Source organism: Chinchilla lanigera, unplaced genomic scaffold, assembly GCF_000276665.1.
Source record: "Chinchilla lanigera isolate Chin_1 unplaced genomic scaffold, ChiLan1.0 scaffold00012, whole genome shotgun sequence".
Lineage (NCBI taxonomy): Eukaryota > Metazoa > Chordata > Mammalia > Rodentia > Chinchillidae > Chinchilla > Chinchilla lanigera.
This window is the reverse complement of record NW_004955413.1, coordinates 22780566-22805476: the sequence shown is the minus strand read 5'-3', so window position 1 is coordinate 22805476 and position 24911 is coordinate 22780566. Positions and strand designations below refer to the sequence as shown.

The following is a 24911-nucleotide window of genomic DNA, read 5'->3' as shown; positions in this document are numbered from 1 at the left end:
TGCATGTCGTACATTGGATGAAAACAGAGTGAAGTGTGGGAGTCATGCATACTGGATGCCCCTGGGGTGACCTGTCCACTGTTCATCATTTCTGTCCGTCATATTCAGAGATACTGATTGAGAGGAACCTGTGGCTGGGTGCACATCATTTAAATCCAAAAGCCTGATTTATGTCACCTCCCTGTTCCTCCTCCATCCCAGTACCACTCCCTCCTGTTTGTGCCGCCCTTGTATTTCTACCGGCACTACTCTGCACTTCCTGTGCACACCTTCCACATTAGTTTCCATACATGCAGCTGGTTTTGCTTTTAGTATTGGTATATACTTGCATTTCTTTGCTAGCCAGGTGGAGCAACCTGGAGGCTGTCTCCTGGACCCATCCCAACTGCATTCTGGGGAACTCCCCCGACACCTCCAACCTGTGGCGTTGGAGGATTAGGTGTCTCTTATCTTTGGCATCTTTCTCATGAGTTTCACATACAATTTCTAAAAGAGGGCACGGTTTAATAATGGGAGAAAAAGAAAGGACAGAAGAAAAAACAAGCAAAGTTAGATACTGAAGTGGCTGGAGCAAAGGGCTCATACTAATTCTCTGGAAAAATAAGACAACACACAGCTCACAAACTAGTCCAGAAATCCCAGCACTGTCAGCCAAACTGAAGTGGGGTCTGAGCCCTGGGAAGACTCAGTGGTACCCACCAAGGGGGCAGCATGGTTGGCAAGTGCACAGGGTCTCTACTGCTGTGTGGTGTGGGCCAGGTGACTCCGCTGGTGAAGGTGGTGAATGTGGGCCTTTTCTCAAAACAAGATAAAATATACAATTGAAACACACAGAACCCAAAAGTGAATTCATCAACAAACATGAGCTCAAATGGACAACAATAAAATGGTCACAGACATCGTTGCCAAAATTATTCCCAGGAGTTTTGAGGACAGTTGCTTTCAAGAACATATTCAGTTATATAGATCATGTCATACCACACAGACGCAAAACCATTGTTCTCTCTGTCACAAGTAAACAAAAATCTCATGAAAGCTCTGCAGTGTAGTGCTTTGCATTCCCATGCAAAGCACAACAGAGATCTTTAAACACAGCCTAGCTTATCTAAGCCTTAGAAATTTCTTCCAAACAAACTGGAACAAAGTCACATATATCCAAAGGACCTTGCATACAAGAGGCTGAAGAATTTGTTTTTTTGGTTTTTTTTGTTGCTGTTTTTTTCTGGTACCAGGAATCAAACTCACGACCTTGCAATACCAGGCAGGCGCTCTGCCACTGAGCTAAATCTCTAGCCCAGATGCTGAAGAATTTGAATCCCAAATTAGCTCACGAGAAAACTCACATTGGCTCACAAGCTCTGGATGGGCTCACAAGACCCAAAGACAAGCAAAAGGAAGTGCAGGGCATGCTGTGTACTCAGGTGTCAGATTTTGAGCCCAGAGATTGCTTGAAAATATTTAATTTTCCATTTTATTAAGAGAGACAAAGGCAGACACTACCTCAAAGAGAAAGAGACCCTCCTTATTCCCATCCTCCAGGGCCAAGCAGGCATTGGTTGAAGCCCCCCAGGGCACATCATGTCCACAGCGATGATATGGGTCTCCTTGTGGTCACCAGGTTCTGGGGTCACTTGACTAGACACTGCATCTAGGCTGAAACTCTCTGGATTTGTTTGCCTACCTGCTATCAGAAGTATGAGAAAAGCCCTTGAAAATGGAAATATGGGTTTATTCAGGGTTTGGCCAAATGGTGAGGGCAAGTCACCCACGTTCCTCTAAGGCACAGAAGTACCCTAACATACAAGAGGAGTAGAAGGAAAGCCAGGAAATACGCAGGGTCAATTCAGCTCGCTTTGTTCCACCTGTAGGCCCAGGAAACAGGTGACAGTTTGCTTCTGTTCAAACTTCCTTGATGCCAGAGTCAGGAGTGGTAGCTGTCCCTCTCTGCTTGAAGAAGTGGGCACAACATTTAGCTTTTTTTTCCCCCTTCAACTCTTTTATTTTTGAGTTTTCAGGAGAAGACAAAGCCTCAGGATCAGCGGGAGTCCATGAGGCACAGTGTGAGGCCTGAGGCCTTGGGGCGTGTTGGAGGCAAAGGAGGCAGGTCACTTAAAAAAACAGATATACCGTACACATCTCTATGAAGTGGGAAGGAAGGTGGGGCGAGGGCCCAGAGCAGGGCCGCTTCTCCCCGACCAGCCCCCGCGGGCCCACTGGCCTGGCCAGCACTAGGACCCCATGGCTGGCTGCTGCCTTCTGTGAAGGGAGGGCAAGTTCAGACCGCAGTCCCGTGCCCCATCGGGCAGAAGGCAGAGGCCGGGGATGGTCGCTACTCCATTAAGAAGTTCCTGAACCTGGTGCCTGGCCCCTCACACCATCGTCGGCTCTGCTATCTTCTTTTTCTTCTGGAATGGTGAGTCATGGTTTTTGGTTGAGGCCTTTTTTGCTTTTTCTTCTTTTACTTTTTCTCCCTGTCTTTTTTTTTTTTTTTCTTGTTGGATTTCTTCCCTTTCTTGCTCTTTGGGTTATTCTGATCTGTACCCTCCACTTCAGAAGTTCCCCTTCGGGCCTAGCCCTGGCCCTTCCGGAGCTCAGAGATCCCTTCTCCTTGATGTCACCGCTTGCTTTGTCTCCTGTTGATTTCCCCTTGGATGTCCTTGCGGCCTTTTCTGAGGAAGCAGCACCCTCCCTGCCTTCCCCGGCTGCCAGCTGCTTCTTTTTCTTGCCCTTGGGAGCCTTGGAGGCCACCTGGTCCCCTGACATCTTCCGCTTCTGGCCCTTCCTGCTGCTCTCCCTGGCGGTGTCTGTGGCTTGCAGCAGCTCGGACAGGGCCTTCGCCACCGAGGCCTGTACCTGCACTTCGTTTAGGGGCCAGGGTTGGCCCAGGAGGTGCTGGGTGATGCTGCTCTGCTGCACCTGCAGGGAGGCTTTGGTGCTCACACCCTTCTTCTTGGGCTTCCAGGGCTTCTCAGGTGTGGGGACTGAGACAGCCTCTTTCCTACCTGGTTTAAGGAACATGGTGCCCACTGTGTGTTGCGGCTCTGGTGCTTGCGCACTGGCTGGGTCATCTCTGGTGGGTGGAGCAGAGGAAACTGCAGGGTTTGATTCCCGCCTGGTAGTAGTTTCAAAGCCTGGTTTTTGGCCGTGTTCAGCCCAGGTGTCACATAACCTGAGAGGAGAGACTGGGAGGGCACCACCATCTCAGCCTCGCTGAACTCTGCTGTGGTCTCCTCCACCAAGGTCTCCCTCTCGGAGAGGGGTGGACCCAGCCTGGGAGCTGACTTGACCATCTGAGGTCCCTTGGCATCCTCCTCACTCCCCAAAGAGTTGTCACTGCTGTCCCCACTGTCTGAGCTGCCAGGGGCTTTGGCTTTGGGGTGGCCCAAGGGAGTGGCTGTGTTCTGCTGGCCTTCAGAGAGCTTGAGTTGTCTCAGAGTGATGGCTGCTCTGGCCTGGACAGGAGTGCTCTGTGGACGCATCACAGGCAGTGCTCCCACGCCACTGCTAGCCTCACTTGAAAGTTGGGCATCTCCAGCTTTCTGGCCAGAACCTTCAGGGCAGCCTGAGTCAGTGGGAGGGAAGCTGGGTTCTTCCTTATCACCTGAGAGACTGCTGTTTCCTGTTTCTTACCTTCTGACACTCGACTGGACTCCCCGCTGGTGCTGGCTCTAGGGGTTGTCCTTGTGGAGGCAGCAGGCACGGGCACATGTGCTCTACCTGCAAGAGTGGAAGACTTCGTGGCGGAGATCACATCCTCATCCTCACTCTCGGAGGAGGAGCTTCCAGCAGTGCTACTGGAGGTCTGGCCCTTCCTTGGGGTACTTGCAGCCTGAGCTTGTGTGGGGGTCACAACTGGGCCAGCTGGACTATGATTAGGGTCCACAAAAATCAGAGGGGGTTTAATCACCTGGCTGGAGGGCAGCTCCTCATCACTCCTCTTTGAGGACTCCTTGGGGGTTCTTCTCTGGCGAAGCTGGGGTCAGGGCGTTGCTTCTGGCAGTTTTTGAGGCGATGTTTTCCTGGGCTGGGGTGTCTGCTGCCGGCATCTCCCCATCACTGTCCAACTCTTCACTGCTGGTGCTACCCAAGTCCTCTGCCTGCTTCCCCTCCTGGGCCTGGATGGCTGCATGTCCTGTCTTCCCAGGGGGTGCTAGAGGGGCGCCCTTCCTGGAGGACTCCTTGGCAGGGGCTGAGGGGTCTAAGCTGAGGGGTCTTTCCTGAGGGCTTCTGCTGGGCAGGGTTCGTGGTTGGGGTCCAGGGTGCCAGAGTCTCCCCATCACTTTCTTTTTTTTTTAAAAGGTTGGCCATTCATGCTTTATTTTTATTTTTCTTCCGGTACCAGGAGTCGAACTCACACCCTTGTGCTTGCCAGGCAGGCATTATGCCACTGAGCTAAATCCCCAGCCCCTGCCATCACTGTCTGACTCCTCGCTACTGCCGCTGTCTGAGTCCTCCACCTGCTTTCCCACTTGGGCCTGGATGGCTGCATGTCTTGTCTTCCCAGGGGGTGCTGGAGGGGCGCCCTTCCTGAGGGACTCCTTGGCAGGGCCTGGGGCAGCTCTGAGCTGAGGGGTCCTCCCCGAGGGCTTCGCCTCCTCCTAGCTCTCTGAGGACTCATCACTGCTGTCTGAGTTCTCCTCAACCTAGCTGTCGCGGTCGCTGCCTTCTCCACAGCTGGTACAGATGCCTGGCCCCTTGCTGAGGCTGCACTGTTCTGCAGGGCTCTCACCGGTGACTTCCCCTTGGCCATGGGCCCTGGTTTGCCTTGAGCAACTGGAGTGACCAGTTTTCCAGGAGCTGACGCTGCCCCTTTGACTGTAGACGCCTTGGTCGAAGCTGGGTTGACTTTGGCCAGAGGGGTTTTCCCTGAGGCTTTTGCCTGTGGTGGAGTCGCTGCCTCACTGTCGTCAAAGTCCTCCTCACTGCTCTCGGACCTTTCAAGAGCCTCAGTTCTGACATGGACAGGGGTGGGTCTTGTCTTCCCAGGGGGCACTGGGGTGGTCCCTTGCCCTGAGGGCCCTTGGGTGCTGAGGCAGCTTGCTGTTGGAGGCCTTTCCCCAGAGACTTTGTCTGTGCCACTGCTGCCCCAGGCGTGGCCTCCTCACCCTCTGATTCCCCCTCGCTGCTCGAAGAATCACTCTCTGGGCTCTGGGTGCCCTGAGGCATAGCTGGGGCCATTGCAGAAGTCACTGTACCTGTTTTCCAAGGGGCTGGAGTGCCCACTTGCACTGGGGGGCCCTTGGCAGATGTGGGGGTGAGGAGGGTGCCTTTTCTGGGGGAACCCTTGGTGTGAGGTGTTTTCAGAGCTGATTTTGCCTGAGCTGGAGTCACGGCTGCAGGTGCCTCCTCGCCACTGTCAGAGGACTTGTCTCTGCTGTCTGAGTCTAACTGGGACCTTTCAGCCTTGACCTGAATGGCCACAGGGGCTGACTTTTGAGGGGGTTTAGGGGTAGCCCTTTCCTCAGCTGCCCCTGGGTGGGACCTGATGCAGGTCTGACCTGGAAGTTCTTCCCCGAAGTCTTTACCTGGACATGGTTCATAGGTGGGATTTGGGGAGCCGGCGTCTCCCCGTCACTGTCCAGCTCCTCACTGCTGCTGCTGCTGCTGTCCAAGTCCTCCACCTGCTTCCCCGCCTGGGCCTAGGTGGCTGCAGGCCCTGTCTTTCCAGGGGATGCTGCAAAGATGCCCTTCCTGGAGGACTCCTTTGCAAGGCCTGAGGCAGCTCTGAGTTGAGGGGCCTTCCCCTAGGACTTCACTTGAAGCATAGTCATGGCGGCCCCTGTCTCGACCTTGCTGTCATACTCCTCCTCACTGCTGCTCTCCAAGTCCTGCTCGGGCCTCCCTGCCTTGGCTTGCATGGCTAAGGGCCCTGCCTTCCCAGGAAGTGCACACATGGCCCCTTTCCTGGGGGGTGCTGGTGTGACCCCTTTGCCAGGGGTCCCCTTGACAGAGGCTGAGGCACCTCTAACCTGGAGGCTTTTCTCAGATGCCTTCACCTGGCTGGGGGTTCCCACAGAGGATGGCTCCTCCTCACTGTCAGACTCCTGGCTGCTTTCTGAATCCTCTTTTTGTTTCATGGCACTTCCAGCTGGGGTGAGGGCACCTCCTCTGGCCTGGGACATCACCTCCCCCACTTTCCCAGGGCTTGGGGCCGCCTTACTTGAAGACTCCTTGGTAGGGGTGGGTGGAGGTCTGACCTGCACTTTCACTGAGGACTTCACCTCCACATCTGTTTCATCGCTGGAGCTGCAGGTGTCCTTGCTGTCGGCCTGGCCTGCTGACACGGTCCCAGGATCGACAGTGGCTGCAAAGGCCTGGATATTGCCCTCCTCCTCAGTTTCTGAGACCAATATGATACTTCCGGAGGGCTCTGCCGACTTCTTAGGTGACCTCCCAGAAAGGAAGTGGACTACCACCTTCCCCGAGGCAAGGTGTGGCACAGAGTTCACTGTTTTCCTGGCGCTCTAGGTCTTTGCCTTGGCCTTTTCTTTCATGCTTGATGGCAAATCCACCCCTATGGCTGAGGAGTTGGTAGGTGCTGGTCTTGGGGTCGCTTTGGCAGTTTTGGCTTCTGCCTCTTGCCCCTTCACCTCCTCCTCGGAGCTCTCAGAGCTGCTGAGGGTGTCTGACACTCGGGTCTGCCTGGCTTGTAGCACTGCATCATCCTCTGCCTTCTGCTCCTGGCCAAGTTCTGAGGTTTGTTGCCAGTGTGTATAGATGCCCAAAGGGGTGAAAGCCTGAGCCAGGAAATTCTTCTGGCCGCTCTGCTCCTTCACTTCCCGCGCCGCGCACACGTAACCCGCATGTAGCAGATGCTGGTAGATGAGGGAAAGCGGCTCCCGCTGCTTTTGGGCCTCTGTCATGCCTGCGACCCCCAGCCCACCGGCTCACCTGTAGCCCTCTTAGGTCCCACCTGCCGCTTCCCTCATGCCCTTAGATCCCGCACCCCACTTCTGGCTGTTCTTTTCAACATTTAGCTTTAAAAATCCCAACTGTCAAATCTCGGTTTCAGCTCCTTAATTTTAAGCATAAAACAGTGAAATCCTAGGTTTCTTATATGTTGAGAAATTGCCCACCAGGCCATGGTTTGGGCTCTTCCTCTGGCTGCACTACTGTAGTCACCAAGGATCCTAAGGTCCAGTGGAACAGACAGGGTGAGTGACACCCATGAGCCATGCCAGGCCTTTGCTCTCATCCTGATCTCCCTTCCTTCAAGGACTCCTGAGTGTCCTCCAACTCAAGTTTCAGAACTGGGTGACAAGCAAGGAGGAGACAGCATGGGGACCTTTGTCTGGCCTTTGCTTACTACATTTGGGCTTTGACACACAAGTTGACTGTCCCTGATTTTCCTTCAGGGAAAAAAAAAATCAGTCCCTGCATGTGAAGCTTCCCTGAGCCCTGATCAAGTGCCTGCCCTATGGAAAAACACAAAGACCTGTGCCTGACACAAGGACTCCTCTTTCTTGAAAGAACAGAGGAAACAAGACACAGTGTATGGGTACCAGTGAGTGAGTGGGTGGGAAGAACATCCGTTGGAAAGATGAAGGTAAAAAGAGGTCCAAGTCCAGGTAAATTAAGATTCTAACAGGAGACCTGTGACTTCCTCTAGCAGAAAACTAAAGTGGGAGTCGAAACGGTGATTCAGTTTCACAGTGCTGCTAGGGGACCACCCTTTCTTGAAAGAACAGAGGAAACTAGATACAGTCTAAAAGGAAAAGCACCAGTCAGTGAGAGTGCAGGAAGAACATCCCCTGGCAAGGTGAAAGTAAAAAGAGGTTAAATCCTTGTAAACTGTGTCTCTTTCCTCATTGCAGAGTAGTACTCTTTTGTGTATAAATACCACACCCAGAAGTGTTGTTAGCATCCCCAGCCCCAGCCCCCTGCCTGGCCACCAGCTCTTCCCTCGCGCTCCCTTGTCTGTTGTTGGCAATCACATGCGGTGACCTCACACCTCTGTCCCATCCCCCCTGCTCCCCGGGGCTCTGAGAGGTCCGGAAGGCGCAGGCCAGGTTCCACCTCTGTGCAGGGCACAGAATGCAGGGAGAGGGGGAACACCCCCCAGGGAAGCGCCTCTGTCTTTGCCCCTCCTGATTCCAAGATGTCTCAAGGGCAACGCCACCACCCCTCCTGTGCCCCATCCTCTCACCTTTTTACATCTTGGCCCTTCCTCAGGTGGGGCTTCATCCTCGGCTTCTAGGACTTCTCTACTGGACCAGCAGAGGGTGGGCAGGGCCCAGGTGCCTGACCCATCTTCCATGAGGATCTGGGGCTTCATGGCTGGAAGTGCAGGGGTTACCGACCAAAGTCCCTTGCAGGTGAACGGTCCTTGCTTCCTCTCCATCCTTCAGAGTGTCCTGGGTGGAGCCAAAGGGTGCTGCCCCCTTCCCCGGGGTTGCTCCTGACTCGCACTCATCTGTCCTCCGCTGCTTACGTTAGTCAGCTGTCTCTTATTATAGTAGAATACTTGAGGCTGGTGACACAGGTTTATTTCGCTTGAAGTTTTGGTAGCTGAAAATCCACACGGCATGGTGCAGGCTCTGGTGAGGCCCCTGTGCCTGCATCACATGAGGGATAGCAGCATGAGTGACTGGGAGAGAGAGAGATCACCTGTCAAGGCAGGAGAACAGCAACCTGGACAAAGTAACCAGTCCCTGTTTGAAAAATAAAAAAGATATAAACACACATTGATATTGACCTCAACACCAAAACATTAAGATTATGGGTTAGATTTTGTCATCATTATACTTAAGTTTAAGCTTTCCTGAAATTGATAGTTGTTAGCCACGCTTGATTTTCCCATCTGAAGAAAGACACTAGGATTGCTGGGCACACGAGGCTGATGGCCTGGTTACTGATGACCAGGACTAGCGGTGGCCCCTTCCACTCTGCATCCAGTCATCAGGGGCTGTGGGCATGGATCGCATTCTCTCCCTGTCATGGTTTAAGTGCACAGTGTCCACCCCAGATTCCTGCATTGAAGGCTTCATCACCAAAGCAATGATATTCAGAGGTGGAGCCTGAAACTATGACAGGGTCCCGGATGCCACTGATGGGGTCATAGCAGAATGGCCGTTAGGATGGAAGTGGTCCCTGGGGTGCTCCTTTGAAGGGTGTATCTTGTTCCCAGAACTTCTCTCTTGGCTGTTTCTTGCTCTCTGCTGCTTGGCTGAGGGGTTAGAAGCTCTGGTCCACACCCTTCTGCCATGGTATGCCTGCCTTGGAGCCAGCCAACTTTGGATGGAAACCTCTTAAACTCTGAGTGAAATCAATTTTTCCCCATTTAGGCTGTTTGTGTCAGACAGTGATGAAAGTGATGAAATGTCAGACAGTGATAAAAATAATGAAAGTGTCATGAACGCACTTACCCCACCAGCCCCGCGCTTGGCAGTTCCAGCATGTTTGTCTCTGCTGGTCATTTGATGACTTCATAGGTCCAGTGTCACATGGCAACGACTGCCTCATTGAGGGAAGGACAGAGAGTGACTTCACAGGAGCCACACAATCAGTTTTAAAATAACAAAGTTATCACTGAAGGGATGCAAATTTCAGTTTGTAAGATGAAAAGAGTTTTAGGGATGATGGTGGTGATGGTGGTACTACAATGTGAACGCAAGGAAAGCTGCTGAACAGCACTCTTCAAAAATGACCAGGATGGTACACTTCTGTTAGGTATATATTACCCATCCCTTCCATGGTACCTAGAGAAAGGAGGAACAGACGAGGTGCCTTTCCTGGAGGATCCAACTCAGTGTGCAGTGTGTGTGAGTGAAGCTCACCTCTCCAGGGCTGGGCAGGGTGAGCAGAGTGGGTCTCTGGTCCCATGGCTGTGGACCCTTCATGGGCAGTATGGTGCTCTCTGCCAGGTGTCTCCAGAGCAGTGTCAGGGCTGCTTCCCCATTGCATGAGGCTCCCCTTCTCAGGGGGCAGAAATCTCTTGTAGACCTAACATATTTTCCAGGTCCTCAATGTGTTGCTGCAGCCATGCTGGGTGACTTTTCCCTTGATGTCAGCAGCTGAGCGGAGGTGTTTGGTAGCAGATGTCAGGATCTGCAGTGGAATGGCCTCTGCTCACCTCTCAGGAGATAAGGGACCTGTTTGTCCCCTGAGCTGAGTCTGCAGCTTATTTTCAAGGTTCCACCATGACACCATGTTCAACCTGTCAAAGATGGTCTGGTCTGCTGTGCATAATGAGGAGGGGATCCACAAGGCGGGGCCAGCGCTCCTGTGGGTCTATAACAGGTTCTGCATCTCACTGTGTGTTTGTGTGGATGTTAAGCTAAAGACACGCTAGTGAAACAGGGAAGAATCAGGGGAAGGGAGGTTACAGAAAACAGTGACAAATGAAACAAAAAGCCCTTACACAAAGAATGGTGGCCACAGATGTCAAATGTACCAAGGTCAAATAGGTTGAGTTTTTGGCTCCTCCTCTGACTTTCCCAATGAAAGCCACAGACTTTCCCTTTACCTGTTTCCTCACTTACAGAATCAGACCCCATCCATATGTACAGTTATCATCTGTCTATTTTACACACAGAGGAAAAATCTAACCCTTCAGAGAATTATAATACCAGTGCAATCAAAGAGCAGTAAAAGCCATGCAAGTTTTATTGTGTGGTCACTCACTGACCTTCCTTCATGGACAGGGTGTGAGTGTGAGGCTTAATCAACATTTGCCCACTGCAGGACAGGCCCAGGCTGGCTTGTGGGGTCCAGCCCGCTCCCAGCTCTCCCGGCGTCTTCTCCCTGGGGTGAAGCAGAAAATTCCCCTGAAACTCAGCTGTGCGACTCACTAGGCTGGATGGGTAGTGGCCCTGCCCCGAAAGGTGCCCTAGTGCTCCTCTGCCCCAGGCCGTTACTACCCACCGAGCTAGCTGATTTTCTACCCTGCCTATACTTATTTAACTTTGAAGACAAGATGCCTGAGGGCCAGAGGTGCTTCCTTAGCTGAAACTGGTGGCACCTGAGGTGGCTGTGAATGTGACCACCCGGCAACCTCTCCCCTCATTCTAATCCCACTCTCATGCTGAGCGTCTCCCCCTTCCAGGGAGATGACCATTGACAGTGGCCATGGGGATGGCTCCAAAGAGCATTCAACAAAATGAAAAGAGGTGGTGCCCAAGTTCCAGGAGGATCTCAGCCCATCCCAGAAAAGGAGTCAGTGATTTCCCTCCCACCGTCCTCATTTTCTACACCTCACACTTCTGACTTCCCCACCCTTATCAGGTTGAGAAGATGTTTTTGTTTGTTTGTTTGTTTTTTTAATTTTAAAAATAAAAGGAGGAAAATATTAACAGACAGACAACATTTTACAAAATAGCATAGGAACAGTACAGACAGTACGCAGTTACAAACAATTTTAGTATATGTGCTGCCGAAGTGAGCACTGCAGTTACAAACAAAGTGGTAGGGAATTAACAATGCTTGCTGTATTACATATTGATATCTTCAAAGTGGTTTCTCATGAAAACAGATATAGACATGCAATGCTGATCGACCAAGGACTCACTGACAGTGAGAAGATGGCTTTGGAGTCTGCCTCCCACTTCTCATCAGGAATAAAAGCCTCTTTCATTGCTCAGCAGGTCCTTGGTCTTAGTACTGGTTCTGAGAGGGAGATAGGACAGGGTTTGGGGTCAAACGCTGGCACTAGCTGGGAGGAGAGCAGCCGGCAGTGGGGTCTGGGTAGAGATGCTGGAGGGACTCAGAGGAAGCTGCACAGGAGAGATCTAGGGGTGAGGAGGAGCTCTGTAGGAAGACCCTGCAAAAGTAAAAGTCTAGGAGCCCTGTGTGGTCTGCAGTACGGCACTTGTTCAGTATTTGCAAGGCCCTTGCTCCATCCCCGGAGTTCCCCTCCTCCACCCAAGGACAGGATATCCGAAGCAGGCATCCACCAATCACGAAGCAGGGTGCAGGGTGGGTGGGAGCCCTCTTGATGGTGAAAGGGGATAGGGAGGCAGGTTTGCTGGTAGAGGGTGTGTACAATGGATGAGGTAGGTACAATCCCTAGGGGTGCTGGGCATGGTGACTGGAGGGTCCCCTATCTATCAGTGGCTGGTCTTTCTTTCCCCAAGGTGGGCCGGCTGGAAGCACCTGGCATGTGAGGGCTGAGCTGGCTCCTCTCCTTGTGTCAGCAAGGAGGGTGGGGTGAATGTTGTTCCCAACAGGAAGTTGGGTAACCATGAGCTTCTCAGAAATTCTGAGTTTCACTTTCCCTATTGGGAGTCTGCATCAAGGAGACCTCTACTCACTGCTCAGCCCGCAGCTGGTGACAGGGTCTGCACAGCTCGGCACACCTGGGGTGAGTCCTATCACAGACAAGGGTGGAGTTTTTGGGAAGTTGGGGAAGCCAGAGCAGCCATAGTGTCCCCAGGACATAGATGAGCTCAGAGAGCTAGGGATGGGCCCCAGATCGCACAGTTCAGCAGCAGCAGAGGCTGGATTTGTGCCCAGGTTTGTGTCTCACTGCTCTCCTCCATAAGACCTTAAGCAGTAGAGAGGAAAAGACCGCACAAATGGGTCACAAAGTTCCCCTGGGCCCAGCACAGGTGGAGTGAGACCTGACAGATGACCCTGAGAAGAGGTGGATGTGGTAGTGGCCAGTGCTTTTGAAAATTTGGAGGATCCAAAGGAGGAGCCAGAGCCCACTTGTCCTTGTGGCTTGGTCACCTTAGCTGGGACTGCTCTGGAGGCATGTGGGGAAAAAGGGTTTCTTTTATGATCCAAGCAGCCTTGGGGTTATCTCACCCAGACTGTCCCTGGGCACCTGTGCTGTGCCAGGTTCTATGGGGGAATTGAGGGCCTGGGAGGAGACTGAGCTGCCTGGGGCCCAGGGCAGGTGGCTGAGCAGGTAGATGGTAGGCCTGTTTCCATGGACTCTCACCGGTCCCCTGGCTCAGCCTGCTGGGGAGGGAAGAACAAGGCAGAGGCTGTGCTGTGTGCTCAGACAGGCACGGTGCTCAGACGTGGGGATCGAGAGGGGCAGGCTGCAGAGTGGTGTCCTCAGCAGCACTGTGGCTTTGTAACTGAGACTCTATTCTGTTCTCTCATATGGTTGGATGGTAGGTTATTTCAATTTTTTTTTTTTTTTTTTGGTGGTTGTTATGGCAAAAATTTGGGCTGTATTCCGCAAGAGACCAAAGAGAACAGACAAAGTTTTTAATTTAGACCAGTCACCTCTCATTCTGACTTGCAAGTCCGGGAAGTGGGCGTGGACCTGTCTTTGTTCCCACGTTAGATACATTTTTGGTTTCCATAGTAACAGAAAGGAATGTTATAGCCCTGGCCACATGTTGTTTTCCTTGTGCCATGTAATCGGGTCAGGCTCCGGTCATGAGCCCAATCACAATGATATATACTTTTTGTACTCTGTTTTATATGTCCCCCTTTAGATAACCATGCATTTACTTTATGGTTACAATGTTTACCTAGGGCCAGGAGATGGAACTGCCCAGGCAGGGTCATGGAGGGTTAACTAGGCCTAGGCGCCCCCTTATCGTGGGGAGACATTCCTGGACAGTGTTGATCTGGGGAATTAGCTCTTACACTGTCCCAGGAGGCTTCCCAAGGCACCATGTAGGCTTTTACCAAAACTATTTTATCCAAAATAATATGCTAAGATTCATTGCCCCCTACATGGTAAGACCAACCTGAGCATCACTCTCACATTGTTGCACATTTTTACTCTAAGTGGCTGGGACACACTTGGGGGCTTTGGAAACTGGGTGAGAATTGCTGATCATTCTCCAAAACTCTAGATTGTTCCACACCCCACCCACCAAGATGGAGCGCATGGCCACACCCATGGGCAGTACTGGTTATTTCCAATCTGGCCAAGTTGCTAGTTTACAAATGCATCGCTGTGGAGAGCTAGTGTGCCCTGATTTGTGCCAGCAGAGGAGCAGCCGGGGCACTAACGCGATAATCTCCACCCCTTTCTCCTGAAAGTCCCTGGCCACACTCCTGAGTGGCAGGTGTGAAGGGTGGGGGTGGGAGGTGGAGCTAGGCCTGAGTGTGGTCCTGGGGTCACCTGGACACCAAGCCTGAGAGGGGCCACCTCAGGACCTGCCATTCTTCAACTGTAGGTCAGCCCTGTGGTTATTGAATTTTCTCCTTTTCATTCTCCCCTTTCTCCTGCTATAAAATATCAAGGCTGTAGGGAGAGGACGCAAGGTGGAAACTCAGAAGTATGGTAGAACTATCCAAAGGACCTAAAGTCCTGGATGCGATATGTGTGTGAAGTGAGTCATAGTCCTAGTTGTGCTCTGCTAAAAAGAGCTGAACATGGAGAGAGGGAAAAACTAATGATATTACTCCCCTGGGAGGGAAGGTTACCTGGGCTGTGTCCTCAGAGGCTGGGCTCCGTGTCCCATGAGTGCCTCCCAAATGAGTGTGTAGGGCAGGCGGGGCTGGGGACAGAGGCCATGCTGGTTGGTCTTAGGGGTCTTAATGCGACTGCAGCAGGGATGACGACAGGGCCCTGGCTTGGGTGAACCCAGTCTCCTGGGTGTCCAGATAGAAGGACCCAGGAATCCCCTCTTTCCAGGGGAGCCTGGGAAAGCTTGGCACAGCCAGCAGGGAGGAGCTGGGCCTGGCATGGAGGCGAGGCGGGGCAGACGGCCAGGGGAGGGCACAGCCCAGCACAGGCCTCATGTCTGATGTGCAGATCGTGGTCCAGGAAGGACCTGGATCGAAGGTGCACGGTGGGCAGGGAGAGGTGAGGACGGAGGAGCTGCGGCAGGCAGCAGGGCCTGGGCGCCGGGTTCAGGGCTGGAACTTGATCGTGGCAGCTCATTAAGTATCCCTTAGGAGGCGCGTGCTGTCGTAACCCTTGGAAGGTGACCATACTGGCCACTGAGAGGAAGAGTGTAGGAGTCGGTGGTCCCTGGTGGTTGGGGGGGGAACGGCGTTGAGGGGGGATTTAGAAAATAAACATGAGAGACAAAAGCTGGGGTCAGGTGCAGTGGCCTCTTACCTGATGGGCTAAAGGACCTGCACAATAACAGTAGGAGTGTTTATTGTTACTCTTGCAAAGTTAGTGTCTCACCAGGGAACCCTAGTTGCCTAGTGACTAATGACTGAAATTGTCCAGACAGGATGTTTCTCTCAAGACTGAGGTAGCCTGAGTGCTTGAGGCACTCTGGCTCTGTCCTGGCCTCACACAGATGACCAGTTTTCAGCTCCAGCTGCTCCCAACAGAAGAGGCTAGGCTGGAACCTCTTTCTGTGTCCTGGGGAACCCAGAACACAGCTGATGGGGAAGGGAGGGCCCCTTGGCTGGGCTGAGGCTGTGGCCAGGACAGAGCCAGGGAGGCGCCACCGGGCTTCTTCCCGGGCACCTCCCTTCTCCACCAACAGCCTTCGCAGGAACGGAGCAGCTGGCAGGCCCAGGCACAGTAACGTGCTCACTGTGACTCTTATGGGCACCCAGCTGAGGCTCCAGACAAGAGTCAGAGCTGAGAGTGAGAAGGAAGGATGAGACCCAGGGTGCAGACTCACTGACATTGTGTGGAGTCACCAAGACCCCGGGTTTTTTTCTGTCTGCCCCGTCCTCAGCCTCAGCTCACAGTCCCAGCATCAAGAGACCTCAGAATGCAGGGTGTCTCAGGAGGAAGGTGAAGAGGCAGCCAGCTCTCTTGTCACTCCTGTACCTTAGAGCAACAAGAGCCCAAGAATTCTCTCAGCCAACTTTCTCTTGTGCGTCATTCGTCAGGGATGGGTCAGACGGTCACCACTGATGGCCAGGAGCAGCAGAGAGCAGACACCCAGATGTCCTGTGGCCAAGACCAGAAACAGCCAGGTGAGAGGGGAAGAGGGTCACTTTGCACTTAGCGGCCAGGCATCCCGTGGCCATGGGAGCCTTGTGGTGCTGAGACAATGTCACAGAGCAAAGAGCTGGATCTGGATGTGACCAGACCTGCTGTGTCCTAGTCAGAGACAAGGACTTGCTGGGAGCTGTCCCCATCCTGGGTGGGCCTGACAGGGACACTTCACACCCGCATGGCTTATTCTTTCCTTCTCACATGGCAGAAGTCATCTGTGTCTCTGAAGGGAGTGTCCCCCAGCCGAGGCACACGCTGGTCACTCCCATGGTCAGTAAAACAGGTGAACTTCACTTCATATCTTGAGGGAGGCGGGGTGTGATTTCACAGCCCGCAGGCAGGGGCGCTAGAAACAACCCTTGTGGATGGTCTCAGGTTGGGTGGGTGGAGGAGGCTCTGCACTGTGACCGTGGAAAGTGAGGGGTGCCTCTATCTCTGGGCATCTCAACAACCCTATCTGTAGAGGGCAGGAACAAGGACCAGGTAAAGCTGTTCTTGATAACAGAATACAGTCATTCTTTGTAGCTGAGAGCATGTGTCCATGACTGTAATAAAATCCCTGAGACCGGGTCATTTATAAAGGTATTCAGCTCATGGAAGCTGGGAATTCCAAGAGCATGGAGCTGTCAGTTCCTTGATGTTGGAGAGGACCTTATTGAGGCACCTTAAGATGGTGGAGAGCATCACAGTGAGCACGGGTGCATAATGGAGGAAAAGTTTACACAAGGAGAATGCTTTGCACCATTGTTCTTACAAAAGATGAAAAACAATGTGAGCTGCAAAATGCAGGGCAGGGCACTAGAGGGCGCTCGGCAGCCGCAGCAGTAAGGAAGCAAGGAGGAAAGACAGCACCCAGGGCACGGGGAAGATTACTAAGACAGGGCCACGGGCACAGGGTTCCAGATATGGATTTGGGATGAGAAGCGTCACTGACAATAAACACGCTTGCGTGAGTATATAGGGAGTGTATTTTAGGGAGTAGAGTGTAGTCTTCAATACGTGGGATTTGGACCTGTGTGTATTGAGTTCACGTCTTGGCCCCTGCACCTCTCTGAAAACTTGGCCATAGATGTCCTCATGCCATGGACGGTGTGCGATAACTCAGTGAGGTGCAGGGAAGGAGGCTGCACACTGCAGACCCTCGATAAACACCAACCAACATCTTTAGCAAACACGGGTGTTCCCAGCCAGGTTCTTAGTACAACGTGGCTTCCACCTCTCCTCTGTGTGTGGGTTCCATGGGATCTACATGGCTGTGTCCTCTCCCCATCACCCTCTCTGTTCCCTCATAAGACCTGGGGCCTCTGCCTGGCGGGGGTGAGGGCAGAGGGACTGGAGCAGGATGACTGCCTGCCTTTAAATAGCAGCCCGGAGCCTGGGGGATGGAGCACACCCTGGGCGACAGCTGTTTTGACCTTCCTCAGGGACAGGGCCCAGGTGCACACTTCCTCCCCAGCCCTCCTCCTAGTCAGAGCTACAGATGAGAACAGGACTGTTTGGGGGAGGCCCCTCCTGCCTGTCCAGGCACTGACCCTGGGGCACTGCCCACGAGGAGGCAGCTCCCTCCAGCCCCTGCCCTGTGGGGCCCAACTGCTCCTCAAGGCTCAGGAGGAAGAGTGACCCAGAGTGCCACTGCACTGGAGCCCAGTGAGACCTTTGCCACCTCACATCTATGTGACCTGGAGGCCCTCCCGTCCGCCGTCCCAGGAGAACAGTGTTTTGCAGGGTACTGTGAGGCTCAGCTATAGCAGGTGAGCTCCATGAGTGTGGGTCTCTCCCCTTCTGGAACTGTTACATCTTTTGCCCACTCTCTGCCTCCTGCTTCACCCATGGAGCTGTGTCCGGCACCTGCCCTGCCCTGCCCTGCCATGACAGGCACCTGCTCACCAGGTGCAACTGCTTCCACACTGAGCTGGTTCCAATGAGCTCTCACAAAAGGAAAATCTAAGGGGAAAGGAAACAAGCTCCTCCCCAATGAGCTCCTCCTTCCCTCAGTCCTGTTTTCTTCCCTCCACTCCACACCTTCAGCTGAGTCCCTCCTCAATTCTCCAGCCCTGAGAGCAAACTGTGCCGTCAGGAGCGATGGCGAAGGACAAGGGAGGGGGAAGACTGGACCCGAGCAGGGCTGCGGCTGCTTGGCTTCCGGATGACCCTTTCTTGTGTACCAGTGGGCAGCCTGGGCCCGGATCCCACCGGAAAGTGTGTTTCCTGACACGTGCAGAAACTGTCTCCAGAGTCCCAGGCCAGCTGCCTGATTCCTGACCAATCAGGGCCGGCTACTCCTTTCAGCCCCAACTGGTCAAAGTAATGGTGGAAAGCAGGGAAGGAGCCTGGACGGGTGCAGCTCTAGGGAAGACACGAGGCCCTGTGTGGTCAGCCCGGCCTCAGAGGTGCTGTGCTGAGCCCCGGATTCTACAGACAAGGGGCCTGCAGTGTGCACAGTCACACGGCCTGTGTCAGGGGGTCTGGTGGCCGTTGTCTCAGCACTGGGCAGGCGGGGCTTGTGCGAAGCGATGAGGAAGTGTCCACCCTGCTGTAGTTTCCCGCTGGACATGTGCAGGCCCCAGGAGGAGTCAGTGCTTTAACAGAGGCAGCCTCTCAGCCTTGTCCCAGGATCACAAGGGTCAGAGTGGAGAGTCCAGCCCCACCTGCTCCCCGCCCACCTGAGCAATGCCCTCCACTGCCAGGCTCAGAGCACAAGGATCCTGTTTTCATCACAGTTGTATCCGGTGGTACATAGTTTCATACATTTATATATTTTTAAAAATCTAACCAGTGAATTCTAAAGTAGATTGCTTAAGTTATAGGAAAATTTACAAACAGGAATCTTCTAAGGGTTACAAAAAATTGACCAGTTAAACATATATGTAATGTCAGATAAATAATTTGCAAAAGCAACACACAACCTTACTGTGCTCTACATGCTCTGATACTGATACTTCTGTTTCCTCTTAAAAGTGCTGCTCTGAACCCAATGAATGAATTTCAGAATGTACTAAGGGTTTGAAACTCACGTTGGAAGATGCAGGTACACCCGGTGACACACAGTGGGCACGGGGTAGGTGACCCCAATGGTGGGAGTTTGCCGCTCCCCAGGCTGAGGTGCACTTTCTGAGCTCTGTGCTGAAGGCGCTTCCCCGGTGTGCTAGTCCCCTCCTGGGACCGCCACAGGGTCCACAGGCTGGCAGCTTCAACAACAGAAGCCTCTTTTCTACTGGTTCTGGAAGTGAATCCATGATGAGGTGGGGAGGGCTGGTTTCCCATCAGGGCTGTCTTCCTGGTTTGCAGAGGGAGTCTTCTCACTGTGTGTGCACATGGCCTTTCTCTGAGAGCAGGGCGAGGGAGAGAGAAGAAGGAGAAGGAGGAGAAGAGGAAGAAGAAGAAGAAGGAGAGAGAGAGAGAGAGAGAGAGAGAGAGAGAGAGAGAGAGAGAGAGAGAGAGAGATTGATTTGTCCTTATAAGGACAACAGTCCTGGGGCTGGGGATTTAGCTCAGTGGCACAGCACAAGGTTGTGAGTTCGATTCCCAGTACTGGAAAACAAAAAAAAAAAAAAAAAAAAGGACAACAGTCCTACAGATTAGGGCCCTACCTTTATCATCTCATTTTATATCAGTTACCACACCTCCTTAAAGCCTTATCTCCACATTTGGCCACTGGGGTTCAGGGCTTAACATACAAGTTTGGGGCACACATTTTGGTCCTTAACACTAGTTTCTCCATCTAAAGTGTCTGATGTGACAGCAGGTCCTAGGTGAATATGAACCACCTGTACTCAAAGCTGTTTACACTCTCCTGCTCTGTCACTGACCCTGGTCCTTTCTCCTCCACCAGACACTGACAGCTTCTTAGAGGTCGTCCTTGAGCATATCCTGCACACACTGAGCAGTGCGCATCTGCAGCAACTGCTGATTGACGATGTCGCCTGGGAGATACTGGTGGAGACGACCGATTTGACCAGGTCACCTGTATGGGGCGTCCCAGCAATGCCACTTTGATCCCCACTGGACTCAGGCTGTCAGGGACAGACACACCCCCTCCAGCCTGTTCCTGTGGTTGGGGTTCAGGGAGCCCCTTCCCCACAATCCCTGGGAGACTTGATCTCCATATCATTTCCTGGCCATGAGTGGCCTCAGGGTTCAGGGACAGAGCACCCATAGCTCCCTGCTGCCAACTGCACATTATGGGACCTTTGCTGGTCCCTTCACCACATTCTGCCTTAGTTTCTTCAACCATCGAGTTTGTAAGAAAAGTTGGCTAGTGCGTGAAAGTGCTGAGCATGTGGCTGACACACAGCAGGGGCTCAAGCGAAGGTAAGAAGGTAACTGTGAGAGGGCAGGAGGGAGAGAGCAGGGCTGAGGCTGCTCCTTGCAGTAGGGAGGCAGGGAGGACTTGCTTGAGAAAGTCAAATAAATGTAGACCTCATCAGGGTGTTTGTGGGGTTCTGGCTGAGGCCATTTACCTTTGCATCTGAGGAATTGTACCAACACAACAGGACACTTACTTTTGAGAAAGTCACTTGTTGCATTTTGTGTAGTCCAGGCTGCTCTTGAATTCCTGTGTTGCCCAGGTTGGCATCAAAATTGCCATCCTCCTGCTTCACCCTCCTGAGTGCTGGGAGTGCTGGTGTGTACAACTGTCCTGGGCCAGGATGCAGAGAGACCAACATGGAATAGGATAGAGCTGGGTGGACCCTGGCTGACCGTCAGCTGTAGGGCTGCAGGCTGATGGCTGGGACACCAGGATTGTGATGTGTTCTGTGGGAGCAGAGATTCAATCTGATGAGACTGTAATGAGCTGGGGGTCAGAGGGGGAAGACAGCTTTCCAGAGGCCCACAGCAACCTGTGACAGGGTCAGAGCCAGGACTGAGGATGGAGCAGATGGGGCCTGGGATGGAGCAGTAATAAGAAGCCTGGGGCTGCAGGGCTGGACAGAGTGAGAGAAGGCGGGTGCTGGAGGCTGAAAGCATGGGGAGTCCTGGCCCAGCAGAAGACGCAGTCGGCGAGGGCTTGTTTCCTACCCTTGTGGTGACCCATCGCAGATAGCTCAGAGGGCTGAGGTGGTGGGTGGTTGTCTCCTTTGTACCCTGCTCATCACTGAGGAGTTCTCTGCTCTCATCTGGGACCTTCTTCTATTCACGCAAAGTAGCTCTGACCTTTGGGAAGGCAGTGGCTTAGTGACAAACTCCTCAAGTAGAACTGTTGACAACTTTGTGCAATTTACTTTGTGTAGTTTGTGAGTCTGAGGACACTGAGAGTCCCCAGCAGAGAGAGCACTTCTCTATTATCATGTGCAGTTACAGGGTTCTCAGGCTGTAGATGCAGAGATGGGTCTCAAGTTCTCCCAATTCACTACACATGGCCTTTGCACAAGCTCATGAGATTTGTTCCTGGCGAAGGTGTCATTTCTGCTCATGACATTAACAGAAAGTCCTGGTCATAAAGTCGGGTGTACATGAACTCCAGGGTAGGCAGAGAGGATGGAGCCAGGGTAAACCTCTAGGTCTCCTTCTTCCCAAATAGCTCAGGCAGCAGGTGAATGCATTGACCTTCAGCTCAAAGTGCAAAGGGCCCCAGACATTGGAATAGAGTGAGTGGGAGGCCAACTGAAATTTTTATCTCTTTTGCCTGAGAGGGTTTACTTTTTATATCTTATTACTCAGAGTGAACCAAAGGCACAGTCTTTCAGGCTACCCTTATTTTCGACATCACTGCAAATCTGAGAACTCCCCAAAACCTCATGCAGATGTGACAGTTCACTAGAGGGACTTGGCGAATCACTACAAATGTTTATTACACACTTACAATGTATCACGGGGACATCCCCAGGGTAAAACCAGTCATAGAGAGGGCACCAGAGTGCATAATCTGACAGGTGTCAAGCACAAAGCTTGCATTTTCCACAGGACACAGTGCGCTCCCACGTGTGATGTGTGACAATTCACAAGGGAATGCCGGGCTGCAAGGCTCAGCCTGTGAGGGAAACATCACCCTGATGTGTGGCTGAGCAAGTGCTGGATGCACTGGAAAGCCAAGGTCAAAGCCTACTGGGAAAGTGGGTCAGAGGGTCCTAACTAAATTTTGGTTCTGCTGTGTTCTCCAGACTTCAGGGCTAACCTGGAGGTTCCATCTGTTCCTATAGGTCAATCCTTTTAGCCTGCATTTTCTCTGGAAGTCAGAAATGATCCCCAACACCCTGTCATCCATCACACAGTAAGGATGAGCATCCAATATAGGAAGTCCCTGGGATATAGGAATCCCTATCCAATATAGGAAATCCATGGGTTTTCCATGATAGATGTTTCCTGATTTTCAAATATTTGCTGAAACATTAAGAAATAGCCTGGGAATGAGACTCAAAACAAAACATGAAATTCATTTATGTTTCGTTACACCTTGTGCGGGTAGGAAGGATGTAATTTCATACAATTTTTCAGCAAGATTGTGCCTTGACTGAGACCCATCCTGTGGGTCAGGCATGGAACTTTCTACTTGTGGCATCATGTCCATGTCGGTGCTCAAAAGGTTTCAGATTTTGGTGTTTTCCAAATTTATGTTTTTGGAGTAGGAATGCTCAGCCACTGTTGTCCCCAGGCAAACACGGACACTCCAGCAGTGAGGAATTTCTGGGACCTACAGATCACAACCTCACAGCTGAGGGCAATGTGCAGGTTTTCCCTCACTATGCATTAAGATTCTCTGATCTAAGGCTCTCCCACCTATTGTTCCAATTCTTCGTGTTCCTCTACAGAGTTTCTGCTCCACAAAGATGTTGCTCATCACGGCAATGACCTTGCATGAGATGGTGCTTTATCACATACCCATGTTAAAAAGAGCATCTGAAAGTGATGTACAGACATGGACCCCTTTATGAAATAATGATATCCAAAACATGTTTCTCTCTGAAAGAAAAATTCTGTGCAACTGTGTAATTGTTTCTCATTTTATTATAATGAACCTTTGTCATGTGTGCAGGATAGACCTTCCAGAACCCATTTTCCAAACAGACAAACTGCCTTTTTTAACCCCCTGACCTTTACTGTTCCAGGGAGGAGGCAGATGCTGTGCGTGATGCTCTCACTAAGGTGAGCCTCCAGGCGAGGGAGAGGTTCTTGAACATATTTCCTCATGTGAGAAAGCAGCTGCAGGAGGGCATAGCCAAGCTCTATGCCCTTGCAGAGAAGGTTGACAAAGTGCACAAGGACTGCACCATCACCAACGTGGTGGCCGGCTCCAGCGGTGCTGTCTCTGGCATCCTCACCATCCTTGGCGTGGCTCTGGCACCTGTGACAGCAGGTGGTAGTTTGGCGCTGTCAGCCACTGGAATAGGGCTGGGAGCAGCTGCTGCTGTGACTGGTGTTTCTGCAAGCATCATAGACCACTCAAACATGTCGGCAGTACAAACTGAAGCCAGTCGCCTGCTGTCAAGCAAAATGGACACAGAGAAGGAGGTTCTAGAGATTGTGGGTGAGGCCACGCCCAAATTTGTTTCTGCAACCAAGAAGTGTGGGCAAGTCTTCGAAGTCATTGAGAAGAATATCTGTGCTATTAATGTGCCCAAATCCACTCCTCAGTTACTAGCTAAAGCCCCCCGCCTCATGAGTCCTCGGCAAATCTCAGTCCAAAATGGTGAGCAGGTGCAGAGAACCCTTGAAAGCAATGTTCTGGCAATGTCAAGAGGTGCCTCAATCACAGGTGCAGCAACTGCTGGTGTTACCCTTCTGTGGGATGTGTACAACCTTGTGTAAGACTCAGTGCATTTACACAAGGGGGCAAAGACAGAATCAGCTGCAGAGCTGTGGAAGCGGGCTCAGGATCTGGAGAGGAAGCTGGAGGAGCTCATCCAGATCCATGAGAGTTTGCAGTTGGACCTGACTAAGTGACAGAGTCCCCAAGCAGTGCAGAGCTCAGGGCCCAGGTGCATTTCAAGCACATGCACAAAGGCAGGAAGTGCTGCAGAGGGAAAAAGAGGGTGAGATCAAGTCTATGCAACTGGGTGTTCAGGAACTGTGCATTTCTGTGGCTGAGCCCAAGCAGGGAGGGGTTAATGCAGATGAAGTGGATTAAAGAGAAGGTAGGGCCCTGGGGTCTGACATAAGGGAGAAGCAGTGACTAAAGGGTGTGGGAGATAGGAGGAAAGAGTTTCTTTTTTCATAAAGATTCACTGGAGCCCTGGATAGAAGCAGCTGCAGGAAGAAGCAGTGGGAAGTTCAGGGAAACAGAAGTTCAAAAACAGGACTCTGCTTCTCACCTTTCGCACAGTCTGACATCCAACAACAGCACAGTATACCCTTCCTGGTCTGTGTCTCTTTCTTTCCAGTGTCAATAAATGCTTATCTCTGTCATGCAGTGAGTTCAACCATGACAGTGATAATGATGATGATGATGGTGGTGGTGGGTGATGATACTGGTGATGATGTTGGGAGTGATAGTAGTGATCACGGTGCTGCTGATGGTGGTGGGCGGTGGGGAGTAAAGACAGTAGAGCTGGTGGAGCTCTTCACACATGGCCAGCTCAGCAGAGTTGAGAACCAATGAAGGACGCTGGTGGTGTGTGGTGAAAAAACAATGAGGCCTGAAGAAAATTAACCTCTATGAATTTCACTCTCTTCATGCTTTGGAAAACGGAATGCTGGACAAGAGGTAGCTCAGATTTGTCTCTCCTTCCTGTATTACATTTTGCAGACTAGTTTAATAAATATTTCTTATTGTTTTGGAAAAATTGGATTTAAATTAACCAATGTCCATAGGCATAAATTGCCATGAGGCCAAGGAAAAAAGATGCATGAATACAGAGTCTAATCATTATTGGGAACGTAGGGACAGAGTCCTGCTCAAGGGCAGCAGCAAACCCAGTGCATTCCACTACTTGGGGCAGACGGAGGTGCTGACACAATAGTCAGGACAGAAGTAACTTCACCCAAGGCAGACTGCACCTTGTTTTACCTTAACCAGACAACAAAGATGTGAGAAGGTACATTCTGGCACTGATATCGCTATGATCTGAGAGTGAAATCCCAGATACGACTCTAACGGTTGTGTATAGCTATGGTATGTGGAAAACTGCAGAGGGAAAAGAGGTAAGGGTTACTGAGG

The 24911-nt window shown here is 52.0% G+C and overlaps 1 protein-coding gene and 1 pseudogene across 1 annotated transcript; one reads left to right on the top strand and one right to left on the bottom strand.

The window, feature by feature from the left end:
- Positions 1 to 1250: 1250 nt before the first annotated feature.
- On the bottom strand, positions 1251 to 4316 carry LOC102007214 (annotated as a pseudogene).
- LOC102018376 (apolipoprotein L2-like) lies at positions 2394 to 24537 on the top strand. Its single transcript, XM_013511518.1, has 4 exons — positions 2394 to 2413; positions 15709 to 15795; positions 19650 to 19776; positions 22864 to 24537. Exons 2-4 carry the CDS (start codon positions 15711 to 15713, stop codon positions 23561 to 23563), a joined length of 912 nt encoding a protein of 303 aa, XP_013366972.1. The 5' UTR covers positions 2394 to 2413; positions 15709 to 15710; the 3' UTR covers positions 23564 to 24537.
- The last annotated feature ends 374 nt before the right edge of the window (positions 24538 to 24911 follow it).

What these genes read in the sequence shown, in the direction of transcription:
- LOC102018376 (XM_013511518.1), top strand. Translation starts at nt 15,711, where the DNA reads ATGGGTCAGACGGTCACCACTGATGGCCAGGAGCAGCAGAGAGCAGAC. An exon ending in CCAAGACCAGAAACAGCCAG is followed by an intron (nt 15,796 to 19,649) that starts GTGAGAGGGGAA and finishes CTCCTCCACCAG; the next exon opens with ACACTGACAGCTTCTTAGAG. An exon ending in GAGACGACCGATTTGACCAG is followed by an intron (nt 19,777 to 22,863) that starts GTCACCTGTATG and finishes TTACTGTTCCAG; the next exon opens with GGAGGAGGCAGATGCTGTGC.